The sequence below is a fragment of the Macrobrachium nipponense genome, chromosome 12 (genome assembly GCF_015104395.2).
Source record: "Macrobrachium nipponense isolate FS-2020 chromosome 12, ASM1510439v2, whole genome shotgun sequence".
NCBI lineage: Eukaryota > Metazoa > Arthropoda > Malacostraca > Decapoda > Palaemonidae > Macrobrachium > Macrobrachium nipponense.
The window spans coordinates 49275505-49291193 of NC_087205.1; the positions used below are offsets into that span (position 1 = coordinate 49275505).

A 15689-nucleotide genomic window follows, 5' to 3' on the forward strand; every position below is an offset into this window, starting at 1 on the left:
GCGTTCTATCTAGACGATGACGCTTTCCTAGACTCCCAGAGTGACCATCACCGCAGTTCATTTGACGGTCCTGCTGGAGCATGCACGCAGAGACCGGTGTGGGCTCCCCCCTTTTGGTCCTCTTGTGAGGTTTCAGCCTCGACGAGGACTGGCAACGCGTTGGAGGATGGTATCGGCTCTCTCCTGTCCGGTGCACGCTCAGCCCCACCCAGACGACGGCGTGACCGACCGGTCTCTGTGGTGGCAGACGTTTCGCCTGCCATACGAGAGTTTCGTAACCCTCCGCGGGAAAGCGTTTTCTCCAGACGGTAACGCTTTCCTAGACTCTCGGAGAGGCCATCACCACAGGTTGACGACTGCCTATGACTCGCTTCTTCTGCTAGTTCTGCTAGCAAGGCGAACGAGAGCATCCAGTCTTCCTCCCCCATTCCCTCTCTTCTTATGGCTACGCCAGGAGGGGGGAGGTGAATGGGAGGGATCCTGCAGAGTGCTCTCAGTAGGATTCAGCATCGGGGGACTGTTGTTGAGGAAGGATCTTATATGCCCGTTCCTCCTCGATTTCTACAGGAATTTCTAGCGCTCTCTGAGTGTTTTGGTTGTCTACGATCTGCAACACTTGGGCGAGAGGAGAATCCCTGATAAATGTTACTACAATAACTGGGAATCTCCGAATGCTCGAATTCCTTGGAATTTCTGGTGTTCTCAGAGTGTTTTGGTTTTCCTGTAATTTCCAAAGACACTGTCAAGACCGACATTCCTCGTACAGTGGTCCCCCCATATTCACGGGGGCTGCGTACCAGACCCCCCCGTAAATAGTTAGAATCCGCGAATGTTTGGAACCCCTATAAAAACGCTAAAAACTGCCTATTTTGTTAGTTAAAACTCAAGAAAAACCACAAAAAATTTTCATACTTTTTTTAATAGTTTTATCACAAAAAGTGCATTTTATGATAAAATTGATAAAAAAAACCAGGAATTTGTGGATATTTCTCATAGAAAAATACCACGAATACGCGAATTTTCAGCAAATAATGTGGGGAAACGTTCCCAAGAGAAATCCGCGAATGTGTGAGTTATTACGAAAGTTGGGAGTCTCACTAAGCCATTAAATTCCATGGAATTTCTAGCGTTCGCAGGGTGATTTGGTTTTCTGAGATTTCCAAACCCTCGGGTAACAGGTATTCCTAATGATATTGCCCATGGAAGTGCTGCTGCTGAAGGAAGAGTGTCTCGGGAGGGGCTCGGCTTGGATGGACTTGACGGTCCGTCGCCTCAGGACACGGTCACCCCCGAGATACAGAGAAGAGTGGGCAATAACAGTCAATTCTCCTCTCTTTTATCCCTTTACTTCCTGGTTATACCAGAATGGACAAGGAAATAAGAGGAATTCGGTGGAGTCACCTCCTCGGAATTTGAACCCGAGAGACTGTTTTTGGTTCAATCCTAGGATCTTACCGAACATATGTCAATCCATTCAGGATGGATAGCACCGAGAGTTTGAATGCCTCTCCAGTGGTACTGTTTTGAGAACAACCAGTTTGGCTTGAACTAGTCATCTTCAGTATCCTGTTATCACCGTAGAAGTCTCCCTTCGGGAAAACTTTACCTTCGCTCTCTTCATTAGAGAATGAAGGAGGTTTGCTTCCAGTCCTTATTCTTGTTCCTCGAATGAAGGAGAATTAGGGTGGAGTGCGATGTACATAAACCTACAAATATACTACGTATATTTCTCTCGCGACATGCTTCTGTTATCAGTTGCATTGTCCAAGTAGTAGGCACATACCAGTAAGTTAGGTTAACTGTTTTGGTATGTGACCGAGACAAATAGTATCTTCTCTTAATTGCCCTACAACTCAGGATGGCCTTTCAGGCCTCCCAAGAGTTACTGGTTTTTATTTTGAGATAACTAGTGGTATTGTTTACCAACAGCACCACAGCATTTGCATTATCACCGAATAGAAGGGTTTTCTTCCCTCCCATTTCGGTTAAAATTCAAATGACTGAGCGTATCTTTTTTCACTCGATGGTTCTAGCTGAATGCATTCCTTCATGGAATGGAATACCAGGCAACTCAGGATGACAACAAGTTGAGCGAGAATGAGTGGCGTATGGTGCTGCCTCAGTCAGTATTGCTGGCTCTCCAAGGTATTTCGGTTTGGTATTGTTTCTCCTCTGTTAAAGATCAACTACCGATTCGAATCTCTGCCCAGCAATCACAGACTCAGGGCTCTGGTTGACTGAAATTCTCGGATATGTGTATGCCCATCTCTCCTGCAAAGCATTTTCCTGTTGCGAGAATTTTCAGACATATATCTCACTAGACTCGGTTATCATTTTCTGTTTACCTCACGATAACAGAAGTCTGTAGCCTAGTCTTCTGCTTCATCGCACATGCCACTGCGATGACGCAGAATGATATTCTTCAGACAATCTGAGTTTGTCTTCTAATATACATTTTGTAATTTGTAAGGTGTGCAATTATTTTTTGTTCACCTCGAATTGTTAATGAATAACGAAAGACTTCGCCTGAAGCAGTTCTTCAGGCAGTGCAATCCCTGTGTTTTCATTACTGAAAGACGCTCCGCTTTCATTGCAAACTCCGACTTTCCCACCGAACAGCAATGAAATAGCAGTTTAGCTTTTTCAGTCCTCTGTAAACAACAGGGATTAAAGCTGTCTTCACTGGTTGGTGTCATCGACGGGACTTTTTCTATGATCAGAATCTTGCGAGTTTACTTCTCTCGATTCAGCTGTGAAGATGTAGGTCCGCGTTCACCTTAGTCATTCACTAGTACAGTAGTACCTCGAGATACGAAATTAATCCGTTCCGAGGCACCCTTCGTATCATGAGGTTTTCATATCTTGGACCACATTTTACATGTAAAATGGCTAATCCGTTCCAAGCCCTCCAAAAACACCCCATTAAATTTCATAATTTAATAAAGCTAAAAAACAAAAAAATTGACCTAATAAACAATGAAATACTACAACAATTTGGACCATTCAATACCTAAATTAAAACTAAAAATGCAAAACCTGTAAATAAAGTGTATATTAGTGTACAAGAAATATTATTACTGTAACGTAAAATGTGGAAGCTTACCTTTTGAGTGAGGCTGCGTACATACGTAACTATCCAAGGAAGATTGCTTCTGCCTACGTACTTTTTCACAATGTTCCTGTGTGAGCCTTTTCGGGGGGTGTCTTCTACAAATGATTGCACTTTATGAAAAGCGGCTTTAATTTCTGCCGTTTTTTTTTTTTTTTTGTATGTAATATGTACGTACGTACACTAAAAAATATACGTACGTAGTACAACGTAACTATCCAAGGAAGATTGCTTCTGCCTACGTAGTATTTTTCACAATGTTCCTGTGTGAGCCTTTTTGGGGGGTGTCTTCTACAAATGATCGAACTTTATGAAAAGCTGCTTTAATTTCTGCCGTTTTTTTTTTCTTTTTTTGATTTTTTACTTTTTTTACTTTACATAGGTTTTTTTTTTTTTTTTTTTTTTTTTTTCTCCAGAATTTCAGCTTTCTTTTTTTGCACCTTATGACTCTGTGGCCCTGGTGTCCATCAAAACCCTGTTCAACCAAATGCTCTCTCTGCAAAACTGATTTGGGTACTGAATGTTCGGCTGCTGACCTTCAACATAAAACTGAAATGCCTTGATTATATGTACTCTACATACTGGTATGCATGTTGTAAATGATTGGTCTACACCCTCTGTTCAGCAGGGAGTGGAGATTCTACCAACCTTCCAAAGTTTCCAGTTATCCCATGAGAGAGACCTTGATCACTTATCCCATGTGAGAGATCTTGGTCACTTTTTTTTTAAATGTTAGTATATTACGTACACATTGACGATCCCGAAAACGAATACTGCGTGCGTACTATACCAATGCTGGTACCAAGTGGCCGAGCCACGCCACCACGTGTACATAGTAGATGCATGATGGGAGGGACGCTGGCCAATAGGAGAGAAGGATTTCATGGCCGCGACTAGCATCAGGAACCAATGGGAGAGCAGGAGGATGGTGGCAAGTCTACTAGTATACTAAGATGGCGGTGCGCGGCGCGATTTTCAAAATTGTTATCCGGGCGAATCTTGGACTTTCAGAAACCTTTCGTATCTTGAAAACTTTTCGTATGTAGAGCCGTTAAATTTTTCGTATTGGCTTTCGTATCTCGAGTTTTTCGTAAGTTGAGCCTTGCGTATCTCGAGGTACCACTGTAATATAGTATTGTTTCTCCTTAGTTGAGATTCAACTACTGATGAGAAACTTCTGTCTTGCCATCACAGAGACCTCAGTCTCTAGAAGGCAATTGACTATTGTCTGATGTGCGCATGCCTTGCAAGAAACATCATCTTGTCTCCCAACATCGATGGTGAACAAGATAAACGATTTGTATGGGTGTTCTCAGCATAACCCTTCAAAAGGCAGGTGTCATGTTGTGACTACTACGTCTTGGATGCGTGACAGCTCACTGAGTGCAGTCAGTTGGCAACTGTTGAAGAGTCTGAGTCCATCATGAGCTACGCTGTGGACTTTGTATTGGTTGATCCAGATCAGTCATTACATTGTCCTACTGGCATGTTGCTGTACCCATAAAGGATCAACACCCATCATGGAGTGTCGGTGTCTTTATCCGCTGCAGACTGCCATTGCAGAAGTGTCCGATGACACGTCTTTCTCCGAGTCTTACGAGACCATAAGAGACTTCTCTGCAGTTGAATAGTCCAGTGGATGGGTACATTTCATCACTTCGACGAACTCCAGTCAGTTCTAGAGGCTCACTCACATTCCTCCCACCAATCAGTGAGTCTTCCTCATATAAAGGACCGAGGGTTTGTACATTGTGTAGCAACATATCACAATTTTTGAAAGTAAATTGTATTTTTCCTAACCATACAAACCTGAGGTCCTTTACATTTATGCCCACCTCATGCCACCCCTCAATCTGAATCTGGGCTGAAAGGCAAAGCGGAGTGCTTACATTCGGGCAGGCTGGCCAACCCGCCTACCACATGGTAGTTACTGCCTAACCACCTTGTTTAACGGCTGTAATTCCAGCAATGCCGAAAGTAATTCCTCACATAAAGGACCTCAGGTTTGTATAGTTAGGAAAAATACAGTTTACTTTCAAAAATTGTGAAGTTGGGCTCTGGTCCAGCGGCCAAATGAGAGGTACTTCTTTTCTTTCTGCTTGTTTGTAGCTGCTAGCCGCAAGACCCCTCATGATCACTCTCATTCACATCTACGATGGGGGACTGGGGGGGAGAGATAGGGTGGGGAGAATCATGAGGGCTGGTGATCATCACTGGAAATCTATCTTCCACCGAAGGCACTAGGGAGGGAGAAGAAGTTGGGTAACAAACAGTGCACTCAGAACGGTCTATAGGTGATGGGGGCACTCCTGTGTTACTGGGAGGCAAGGAAAAACTGGATGCTGCATTCTAAGGAGTCTGGTGGCTACCAGTGCGATTGTCTGGCAATTCTTGCACCCCTTTGGTCGCATCCCAGATCTGTGGGAGATTATTTGTTTCCACAGTTTTAAGACTATCAAGGGATTCCTGTAGTCATTTGATCACATCCCAGATTCTTGAGAATTTGTCATTTGTCTATTTTTTCTGAATTTTTCCAATTATTTCTGAGAGGGATTTTGCTGTATGGAAGGCATTTTCTGCCATGTGGTACACTGCAGGTAGGCTTAGCTCAGCAGGCCCCTTTGGAGGCAGAGGTTGTAAGGGTCATCGGCGAAGATTTCCACTGAGCAGGTCCTTAGCCGCTTAGTGATAGTATATGATATTTTCTTGTGAGAGGATGGGTTTTTCGCAGATCGCTCCATGAGTATGCTCTCTGGTATCAGAAGACATCACTGACAGATTGTATAGCGGACTCAACATCGGAACGATTCGATTGGCATTGTATAAAGTAAAGACAGTTGTTCGCGAGTACGGAAATTGTGTGGGGCACAGGCACCGATAGGTGCCAGGGTCACTTGCGCAACGGTTGTAGGTTGGTCAGATGATATTTTTGTGGTAAAGGAAGGGCCAAGTACTTACACATACACTGCATTCTTTTACCAATTTCCCAGGACCAATAGGCCTCGAGTAGCTGTGATTTGAAAGATTTCTAAGGCACTGATTGGAGCAAGAAAGAATATTAGTATATCATCTGCAATTGCACAACACTCTCTGGCTTACACACTGGGTATTACCTGGAGACACTATTAGCACATTGCTTACTTTAAGAGGTATAATCACCAAGGACGAAAAACCATTCTTTTTTTGTAAAGAAACACGAGAGAGACCTCCAACACATCTGCCCCCATACACGCACACAACCATGAGTCAACCTTTGCCCTTCTACTAACCCTGCCCTTTACACTTTTAAAAACAAGAGGAAAAGGGAAATTACAGACAAATGTGCTTGACTGCACCCTCAAGCAAGGGAACTTAAATCCAAGACAGTGGAAGACCCCAGTACAAAGGTTGTGGCACTGTCCAAGATTAAAGAGCAATGGTTTATGTCATATCAACTTTGTAGAAGTGATGCCAACCATTCTAGTAAGTCTTTTCTATACAACGAGAAAGGACAGTTTGAAAAGGGTAAGAAATGTAGGGAATTCAGTGTCATCAGTGTGTGGTAACAGTAAAAGATATAAAATGAATGTGCCAGACTATTTTTAGTTGTTGCAGGCATGGATAAAAGTCTGTAACCAGAGAGGGATTCGAGAACAGTCTGTGCTGGCCAGCTTCAGAAGGGAGGGAGACCTTGATCTCTCCAGTGGTAGTATCTTAACAGGGAGCTGGTGCCTTGGCCAACCTACTTAGCAACAGATGAGTGAGGGAAGTTTGGGAACCTACCCACTTACCAGACTAAAAGCATCTCTCTTTCACCATGGCTGTTGTTGAAGCTTTATTAATTATTTCTCTGGTTGAATGGTTGCTGACCTTGGCAAGTTTGCTTTTGATTATGGTTTTGAATGTAAAGAGAATGATAAAGTCTGTTGATTCTTCTTCTAATAATAACATTCAGTGTAGATGTACAAAGTGTGAATAATTGTGCCATGGTCATGCCCTTTTTTTTATGTCTACCCTTTACCATCATTATTTTGAAGTGGGAGAAGTCAAGGTAGGTGCTGTTAGTGGTTTCCTAGGATAATACACCAGCATTCTTCCTTGCTTTCCTGATCCTCACTGGCTTTGACAGCTGATCCTGCTGTTTGGACAGTGTCCTTTCATTCTTCATTTGCTTGGTCCAGAAAGATTATGTGAGGAGTAGAAAGCAGTTTGACAAACTAGCTGGAACTGAAATTGGTGTAACAGTAGTTCTTGTAACCCCTGTCCTAGGCATTCCTAATAGATGGAGCTTCTAATGCATTGTAGCTTTCCTTGGGCATCTCCGGAGACCCCTCTTATTTGCCTTTCTCTTACATAATTGTTTACTGTGTTCACACAAGTGTTCTTGTGGTTTTTGCTTGAGGGGCCATTCACTCTGGCTCTTTTTGTTAAAGTATCTCAACCATTAGTTGATCCTGGTATCCTTTGAGGATAATTGTTACAGGATGAGGATCAACTTCCCTCTCTGTTGTGATCTGGGAATTGTTATAAATTGGGACAAGGTGGAAGTTCAGTTTAAGTAGAAGGTGAAGTACCTAAAGCAGCTCAAGTCCTTCCCATGAACTTTTAGATCAGAAGTTCTGGGAGGGGCCAAAGCATTTTCTGTCTCAACTAGAACAACTTGGATCATCTTGGGCAAGTGACATTCAGTCCCCTGTCATCTCTGGAGAAGCTTGTGCCTCATGGGAGGGTTCATCTGTGCTTGGAGAAACACTGGTCATCTGCTTTCAGTCCTTAACTGAGGAATGTAGGATGATCTAGCAGGGCGGTGAAATGACAGGAATCTTTTTGTGGGATTTATGCTGAACATATGCCTCTGGAGATGCTCTGTTGCTTTTAAGGAGGGCTGTGTGCTTGAAATGACCCACCTGTACATTGATGTTCAGGTCAAGGGCGGGCATCTGGCATACTTTGCTAGTCACAGGAGCGTTCCCTTCCCTGCAAAGTTTCCCCTAAGTAGGAGGCGGCCCTTGGCTCTACTGCCACACCACTGCGAGTTAAGATGAGCACCAACGAGAGGTAGTATTCATCTGCTTAGCTCTTTTAACTGATAGGAACGACAAGCATTGTTTTTCAATGCTAGCAACTTTTCTGTTTCAGATTCATTACATGACTTAATAATGCTTTGGAGTAGAATATACCCATGATCCCATCTCTTTTCAATGTGGAATCAGCTATATAATTACTGGGTAAGTTTCATATACTAAAATGATATTTTTATAATAAACTAAGGTTTTGTATATACTTACCCAGTAATTATATGATCAGAGCCCACCCGCCTCCCCTCTGATGGACTTTGCATACAACAGAATGAAGTGCTTAGCTAATTAGTTATTCCTTAGTATTGCCTTTGGGGGACGGCACTGTATACCTACATTGAGCAATCGAAGCACTACCTGCACAATATGAATTAGGCTGCCGTATGTGGAAACTATAGCCTTATGATTACTGGGTAAGTGTACATATATAAAACCGTATTTTTTATATAAAAAAAAATTTTGTGATTTCCAACTTTACACATTTAGTGCATGTATTGCATTATAATTTGAATCAGTTTTAATTTTCATTGGATAAATTGTTTTGAATTTTAGGTTTTAAAATAAGGATAAATATGAGTTTAGTAAAGATAACTTCAAACCAAAGTACATGGGCTCTGGTTGATCATACATAGTACTATATGTGGTACTGTATCCATTATTATTCTGTACTTGTATTAAAGTAATACCTGATGACCCCTTGGATTGGTGTCATACAAGCACAGATTAGTTGTAGTGGTTGCTAGAGTCATCTTTAATTTTTTGCTTGTTTATGGCGACTAAAATGTTCTGTCTATGCTAGTGTCAAATAAAGCCATATTAGCTTTTGGGTACTTGAGAAAAATTCAGATGTTCATATTTCAAGAAACTGTGTTATACCTCCTTAACTTCATGTTTAGTTCAGAGGCATTTTCCCCAGACACAGGTCAGCTGTTTTCTGGTATTGTAGCTTGTTTGTCGAAGATGGGCCTTGCAGATTCCAAAGCCGTGTGGGCAATGATAACTTTTTATGGAGGAAAGTGTACTCTCTTATTAAACAATAGCTGTACTCACCTCATCATTGCTAAACCAGAAGGGGTAAGTAGATTATTTTTCCTCCAAGAAAAGTATCTTTTCCTGTTGAAATAATATTTCACTTGTGGATGTTTTGGAAGTAAAGTGGAAAGGACATTTATTTTTTATAATTCAGTTAGATTTAAAGTGAGACCTCTCCAGTTATCTTGAAAGTTACTTTACTTGAACATTGTTTGTTCCTACACAATATACACTAAGGAATTACTTCCAGCGAAGCTGGAAACGGCCATTAAAACTTTTAAACAAGAAGGTTTGGTAGTTAACCACCATCCAGTGTGGGGAGGTTGGGGTGGGGATCCTGCCTGCCCTGGTGTAAAGATTCCAATTTCCAAGAGGCCCATATAACGTTATATATTTTTAGGGCTAATATTTTTGTGGACTTTTCCATTTTCATCAAAATTTTCCAAATCAAGTAAATAAGAAAACCTATCTTGGCTTAATGTGGTGTTAAATCTGAAGCTAAATAGGGAGAGCTGTGGTAGATCCATCATCTACCCGACAATGCTCGGACCTGTTTTTCAGGCGGAACTATTCTGTGGTAGCTGGACCACGGGTTTTGGGGGGGGGGGGGGGGAGCTGGTTCTTGGCATTCTGTCAGGTTTGCCCATGATGTGATTAGGATGGGGATAATTGTATTATCGTAATACTCTTAGTCCTAGCAAGTGGGTGCTGCTTACACTTGGGCCTTACTAATCATTTTATGCCATTCCCCTTTTGGGGTAGGGTAGGGATGCGATCATTTGGGAGACATTTCTCACTTGTGCCATTGGGGGAAGGTTTAACTTCATGAATGGCCAATGATATCTTTTCAAGATTTTTTTTCCCCTCTCAAATATTTTTATGATTAGTGAACTTGATGATTTGAGTACCCCTGGGCCTCATGATGGAAAAACCCCAGCACAGTTGATGACTATTGGTACGTCACTCCTGAATCTCCTTGGTACAGCCTCAAGCAATGAAAATGCTACAAAGAAACACATTGTTCCAAGTAAAATAACAAAGCCAGAACACCAATTAAGGGTCATAGAAAGTCAAAAAGAAATAAACAAAAATCAATTGGTAAACTCCAATATCATAACTATGGAACCATACACTATAATAAACAATAATTTTGAATTAAAGACAAGTAATCCTCCCATCAACGCAGAAAAATATAACAATCCTAATAGACAAGCAGTGTACCTCTTTGGACCAGATAACTGGTCAAGATTTCTAGTCCTCAAAACTGATATCAAAATCTCAGCAGCAATACCAAAAAACAAATTGCTTAACATATATCCAAAACAAGACATGGAATGTACACACATCAAAGGTAAGGAATGGCTAATCCAAGTAACCAACAAAAGACAGTCTACTGCCTTTTTAAGTATAATGGAAGTAAATAATATAAAAGTTACAATTAAAAGCCACAAAACATAGAATTATGTACAGGCTCCAGTCATCTTACCCAACAACGAACAAGAACTTCCTTCAAAACAACTACTATTAGACGCCTTAAAATTGAGCTATACTAGCAATATTCATGATCTAGAAATACAGTGTTCCCCCGTATTCGTGGGGGATGTGTACCAGACACCCCCGTGAATAGTTAAAACCCGCGAATAGTTAGAACCACCACTGAAAATGCTTATAACTGCCCATCTTGAAAGTTCATATACCAAATGTATACCTTAAATAACATCCTACTTCAAATATACCTAAAATTACTAACTTATTACTACTCTATTAATCTTTGATGTTATATTAGTAATAGCATTTCGAAGTCATCTTAAACCTTTTATTTTTAAAAATGTATACATACAGCCAATAACACAGAGAGAGAGAGAGAGAGAGAGAGAGAGAGAGAGAGAGAGAGAGAGAGAGAGAGAGAATAACTCCTAGACTCCGACTCCTTCCCCTCCACCAATGCCAATACGTATATCAAACTGTTATTTACTCCCCCATCCTCCTTCCTCCAAGTGGATAAAAAGACTGGGAATCGCTATATTTTTTTATTAATCTTATCAATATTTGGAAATTAGTTATAAGGTAAATCATTTATTTATAATACAAAACAAATAAACATACGTAAGTGAGAGAGAGAGAGAGAGAGAGAGAGAGAGAGAGAGAGAGAGAGAGAGAGAGAGAGAGGGTTTATTGTTTAATCTCATTAAACTAATATTATTTGAAAACTAGTACTGTATATTATTATTTCTCCAAAAAATGTAATACAGTGGGGCCTCGCTTAGTTGCTGATCAGCAATCACGGATTCAGTTAACCCTCTTACGCCGAAGCGGTAAATAAAAAATTGTCTCCCGTGTGCCGGAGGGGTTTCGGAGTGAGCGCGGAAGTGGAAAATTTTTTTTTTTTCAAAAAATCACAGCGCGCTTAGTTTTCAAGATTAAGAGTTCATTTTTGGCTCCTTTTTTTGTCATTGGCTGAAGTTTAGTATGCAACCATCGGAAATGAAAAAAATTATCATTATCATATAGTATAAATAATGCGATATATGATAGCGCAAAAACAAAATTTCATATATAATTGTATTCAAATCGCGCTGTGCGCAAAACGGTTAAAGGTAACAAGTTACTTTTTTTCGTTGTAATGTACACTAAATTGCGATCATTTTGGTATATAACACATTGTAAAATGATAAAAGCAACACAGGGGGAGAAAATATTATCACAAAATAATGCATGAATTCGTAACGCGCGGACGTAAAGCAAATATTTTTTTCAAAAAATTTTTCAAAAATTCACATAAATCCTAAAATATTGTCCTATCAGACTTCCAATATCTTTCAAAATGAAGACAAATGATTGAATATTACTATACTGTAAGAGTATTAGCTTACAATTGCAGTTTTTGACCATATCTGACGAGTTAAAGTTGACCAAATGTCGAATGTATATATAATATGCAATTATTTCGGAAATAAGAAAAGCTACAACCTTCAAATATTTTTCGTTTTATTCTACATAAAATTGCGCACTTTTTCATATATAAAACTCTATGAAATGCCTAATATGAAACGGAGCAAATATTCCGAGAATGGGATGTATGTATTTCGGAGATTTGTGGCGGAGAATCCGCGCGCGGAGGGAAGGAAAGATTTTTTTTTAAATTCACCATAAATCTAAATATTTTGCTAGAGACTTCGAATTTGTTTCAAGATGAAGATAAATGACTGAATATTACTAGAATGTAAGAGTTTTAGCTTACAATTGCGTTTTTTTTTTTCGACCATTTCGGTAGAGTCAAGTTGACTGAACGTGGTTTTTTTTTTTTTTCTATTTATCGTAATTTTATATGCAAATATTTCAAAAATGAGAAAAGCTACAACCTTCAATTATTTTGTTGTATTCTACATGAAATTGCGCACATTTTCATATATAAAACTTTATGTAACAGCTAATTTAAAATGGTGCAAACATTACCACAATCGCACGTATGATTTTTTCGGAAGAGTTACCGCGCGGACGTAAAGAAAATGTTATTATTTTCATAAATTCACCATAAATTGAAATATTGTGCTAGAGACTTCCAATTTGTTGCAAAATGAAGGTAAATGCTTGAGTATTACTAGAATATAAGCGTTTTAGCTTACAATTGCGTTTTTCTACCATTTCAGTAGAGTCAAAGTTGACCGAAGGTTGAAATTTTGGCAATTATCGTTATTTATATGGAAATATCTCAAAACTGATAAAAGCTACAACCATGGGTTGTTTTTATTTGTATTGTGCTTGAAATTGCGCACATTTCCATATATAAAACTTTATATAACGGCTAATTTTAAAATGGTGCAAACATTACCACAATCGCCTATGTGATTGATTGGGTTTTTTTTAGGGAAGAGTTACCGCGCGGACGTAAGGAAAAAGTTTTTTCATAAATTCACCATAAATCGAAATATTGTGCAAAATTAAGGTAAATGATTGAATATTACTAGAATATAAGCGTTTTAGCTTACAATTGCGTTTTTCGACCATTTCGGTAGAGTCAAAGTTGACCGAAGGTTGAAATTTTGGCAATTATCGTTATTTATATGAAAATATCTCAAAACTGATAAAAGCTACAAAAACAAAACAACACCTTGATCCGTGAACTCCCAGCATCCCCCAAGGCGCGTCATTCAAAAGTTTTTGGCTGGTAGGCTTATAAGTATTTTTCCGCGAATTTTAAAAAAAACTTTTGTAAGTCGACGTAAAATACGTCCAGTTGGCACACGGGAGACAAAAAATGTCGACGTAAAATACGTCCAGTCGGCGTAAGAGGGTTAATAGATTTTCTCAGGTTACTCTCCCAAAGACAAAAACTGCTCAGACAAACACACATGCAAAGGTTTCTCCAAGGACTATCTACTCTGGCTCTGACAGGATTCAAACTGTCGTCCGACTCCTCAGAGCAAAGGGTTTTTTGAGAGCGGCTGCAGAGGCGATCTCCAAATGTAGAAAGTTGTCCTCCAGCGTCTACCAGTACAAGTGGAACATTTTCAAAGCTTTATGCAGAAGAAATCAAGTCTCTTCTCGAACATCTGTGACAGAGATCGCCGATTTTTTTCTGTACCTAAGAGCATCAAGTGGATTGTCTTCTTCTACAGTCAGAGGATATAGGGCTATGCTAAGCTTTGTATTTAGGCACAGAGGATTGGATTTGTCTTCAAATCAAGACTTATCGGACATGATTAAGTCTTTTGATACCTGCAAAGGTAAGGATAGTTGGCAGGTATCATGGAATTTAGACGTAGTCCTGAAATGGCTGTTTGTTCCTCCTTTTGAACCTCTAGCTTCTGCCTCACTCAGGAATTTAACCAGGAAGACACTTCTTGATTGCTTTAGCCTTGGCCAGAAGAGTGAGCAAAATTCAAGCCCTAGATAAAAGGGTTAGTTTCTTGAGGCTTCCTCGCTAAGAATGAAAATCCTACGAAACCTTGGCCTCGTTCTTTTACTATCAAGAACTTGTCTAGTGTAGTAGGAGTGGAGGGTGAAGAGAGGACTCTGTCCAGTGAGAGCTCTGAAGTTTTACATGCACAGGACTGAGAACATTAAGAGGACCTTCCAATAGCTGGTGGTATTCTGTTAAGGACCCCTCATGTCGTCTCTCTAAGAATGCCCATTCTCAGTTAGCAGTGGAGGCTCTACCTGTTTTGAAGGTAAAGGTTCATGAGATTAGGGCAGTGGTGACATTTCTGGCCTTCAGACATAATCTTTTGTTAGCTTCCATTCTCCAGTCCACATACTGGAAATGTAAGTTAGCCTTTGCAAATCATTATCTTAAAGAAGTGGAAACAATTTTTAATGATTGGAGTACCTTGGGTCCGTTCATGGTGGCTGGCACGGTAATGGGAGAAGAAGCATAGGAAGCATTCCTTCCTACCTTACTCTTTGCCTTTGAAAACCGGTCTTGAGTCCTTGGGGAGTCTAGGGGTACTTGGTACTGGATACCCTCCAGAACTGTTGGTAGGGTGGTGGTTTTTTAATACAGTAGAGCCCCGGACCTTGATAATGATTCGTTCCAGAAGAAGCACCGAGATGTGATTTTGTCAAGATCTGAATGAATTTTTCCATAAGAAATAACTGAAAATGGATTAATCCGTTCTTGACTACCAGTTATTACCCTAACCTTGCCTTTTTATACAAAACGTTAGCCGTAAATACACATAAATTACAATTAAATGAGTTCAGTGTTAAATAAGATACCATTCAATGCACTTTTTTTAATTTTCAAATATATACTGTAGTGAAATAACTGCCCTACATACTCCCAATTCGGCCATAATACAATGGTTGACTGAGCGCCATAAGCTAGGCTAGGTATGTAGTATGTACTGTAAGGGGTAGGCATAATTATTGTTGCTAATAATGAAACATTGAAAATCAAGTCTAATTCTTACAGGAAATTAATAAAATATTAAACATAAGCCAAATTATGTCTGTTATCATAAACTTCAGAAAAATTCCCTAAGTTAAGTCACTAGCTAGTGGCCGTGAGCAGCCGTAAACAGACGTAAACAAACCATCATACAGTTTACTGGAATACTGGATACAAAATAACTTTAAAATATCTTTCAGTACGGGTTATGATATATTCTTTCTCATAAAGTATCCTTGTAAAATAAAGGGAACTTTTCATAGGCACTTTGTGATGATGTCGATAGAATGAAATCGGCTGATAGACTGTGATCATGTCGGTAAAATGAAATCAGCTGATGTTTTAAGAACGTAAACAAAACCAGAATGCAAATGGCAGATCACTCTGTACGTATTATAATTGGATAATATGGTAATAATACATGCAATTTGATTAGATACAGTAAAAGAAGGATTTTACTAAAATGAACATTATTCTCAGTACACAAATATTATTGACTTTCGCTAATGGATAGTATGTCAGTGTAACAATCTAACCCAGGCAACAGAGAGAGTCTCTCTCTCTCTCTCTCTCTCTCTCTCTCTCTCTCTCTCTCTCTCTC

General features: G+C 39.8%; 1 protein-coding gene across 1 annotated transcript in view; it reads left to right on the forward strand.

Moving 5' to 3' along the window:
- LOC135224520 (PAX-interacting protein 1-like) overlaps positions 1 to 15689 on the forward strand; it is a 363885-nt gene that overhangs the window by 55749 nt on the left and 292447 nt on the right. Inside the window, exon 3 of the mRNA XM_064263576.1 lies at positions 9063 to 9240. Coding sequence (XP_064119646.1) covers positions 9063 to 9240 — 178 coding nt within the window. The remainder of the gene's footprint in view (positions 1 to 9062; positions 9241 to 15689) is intronic.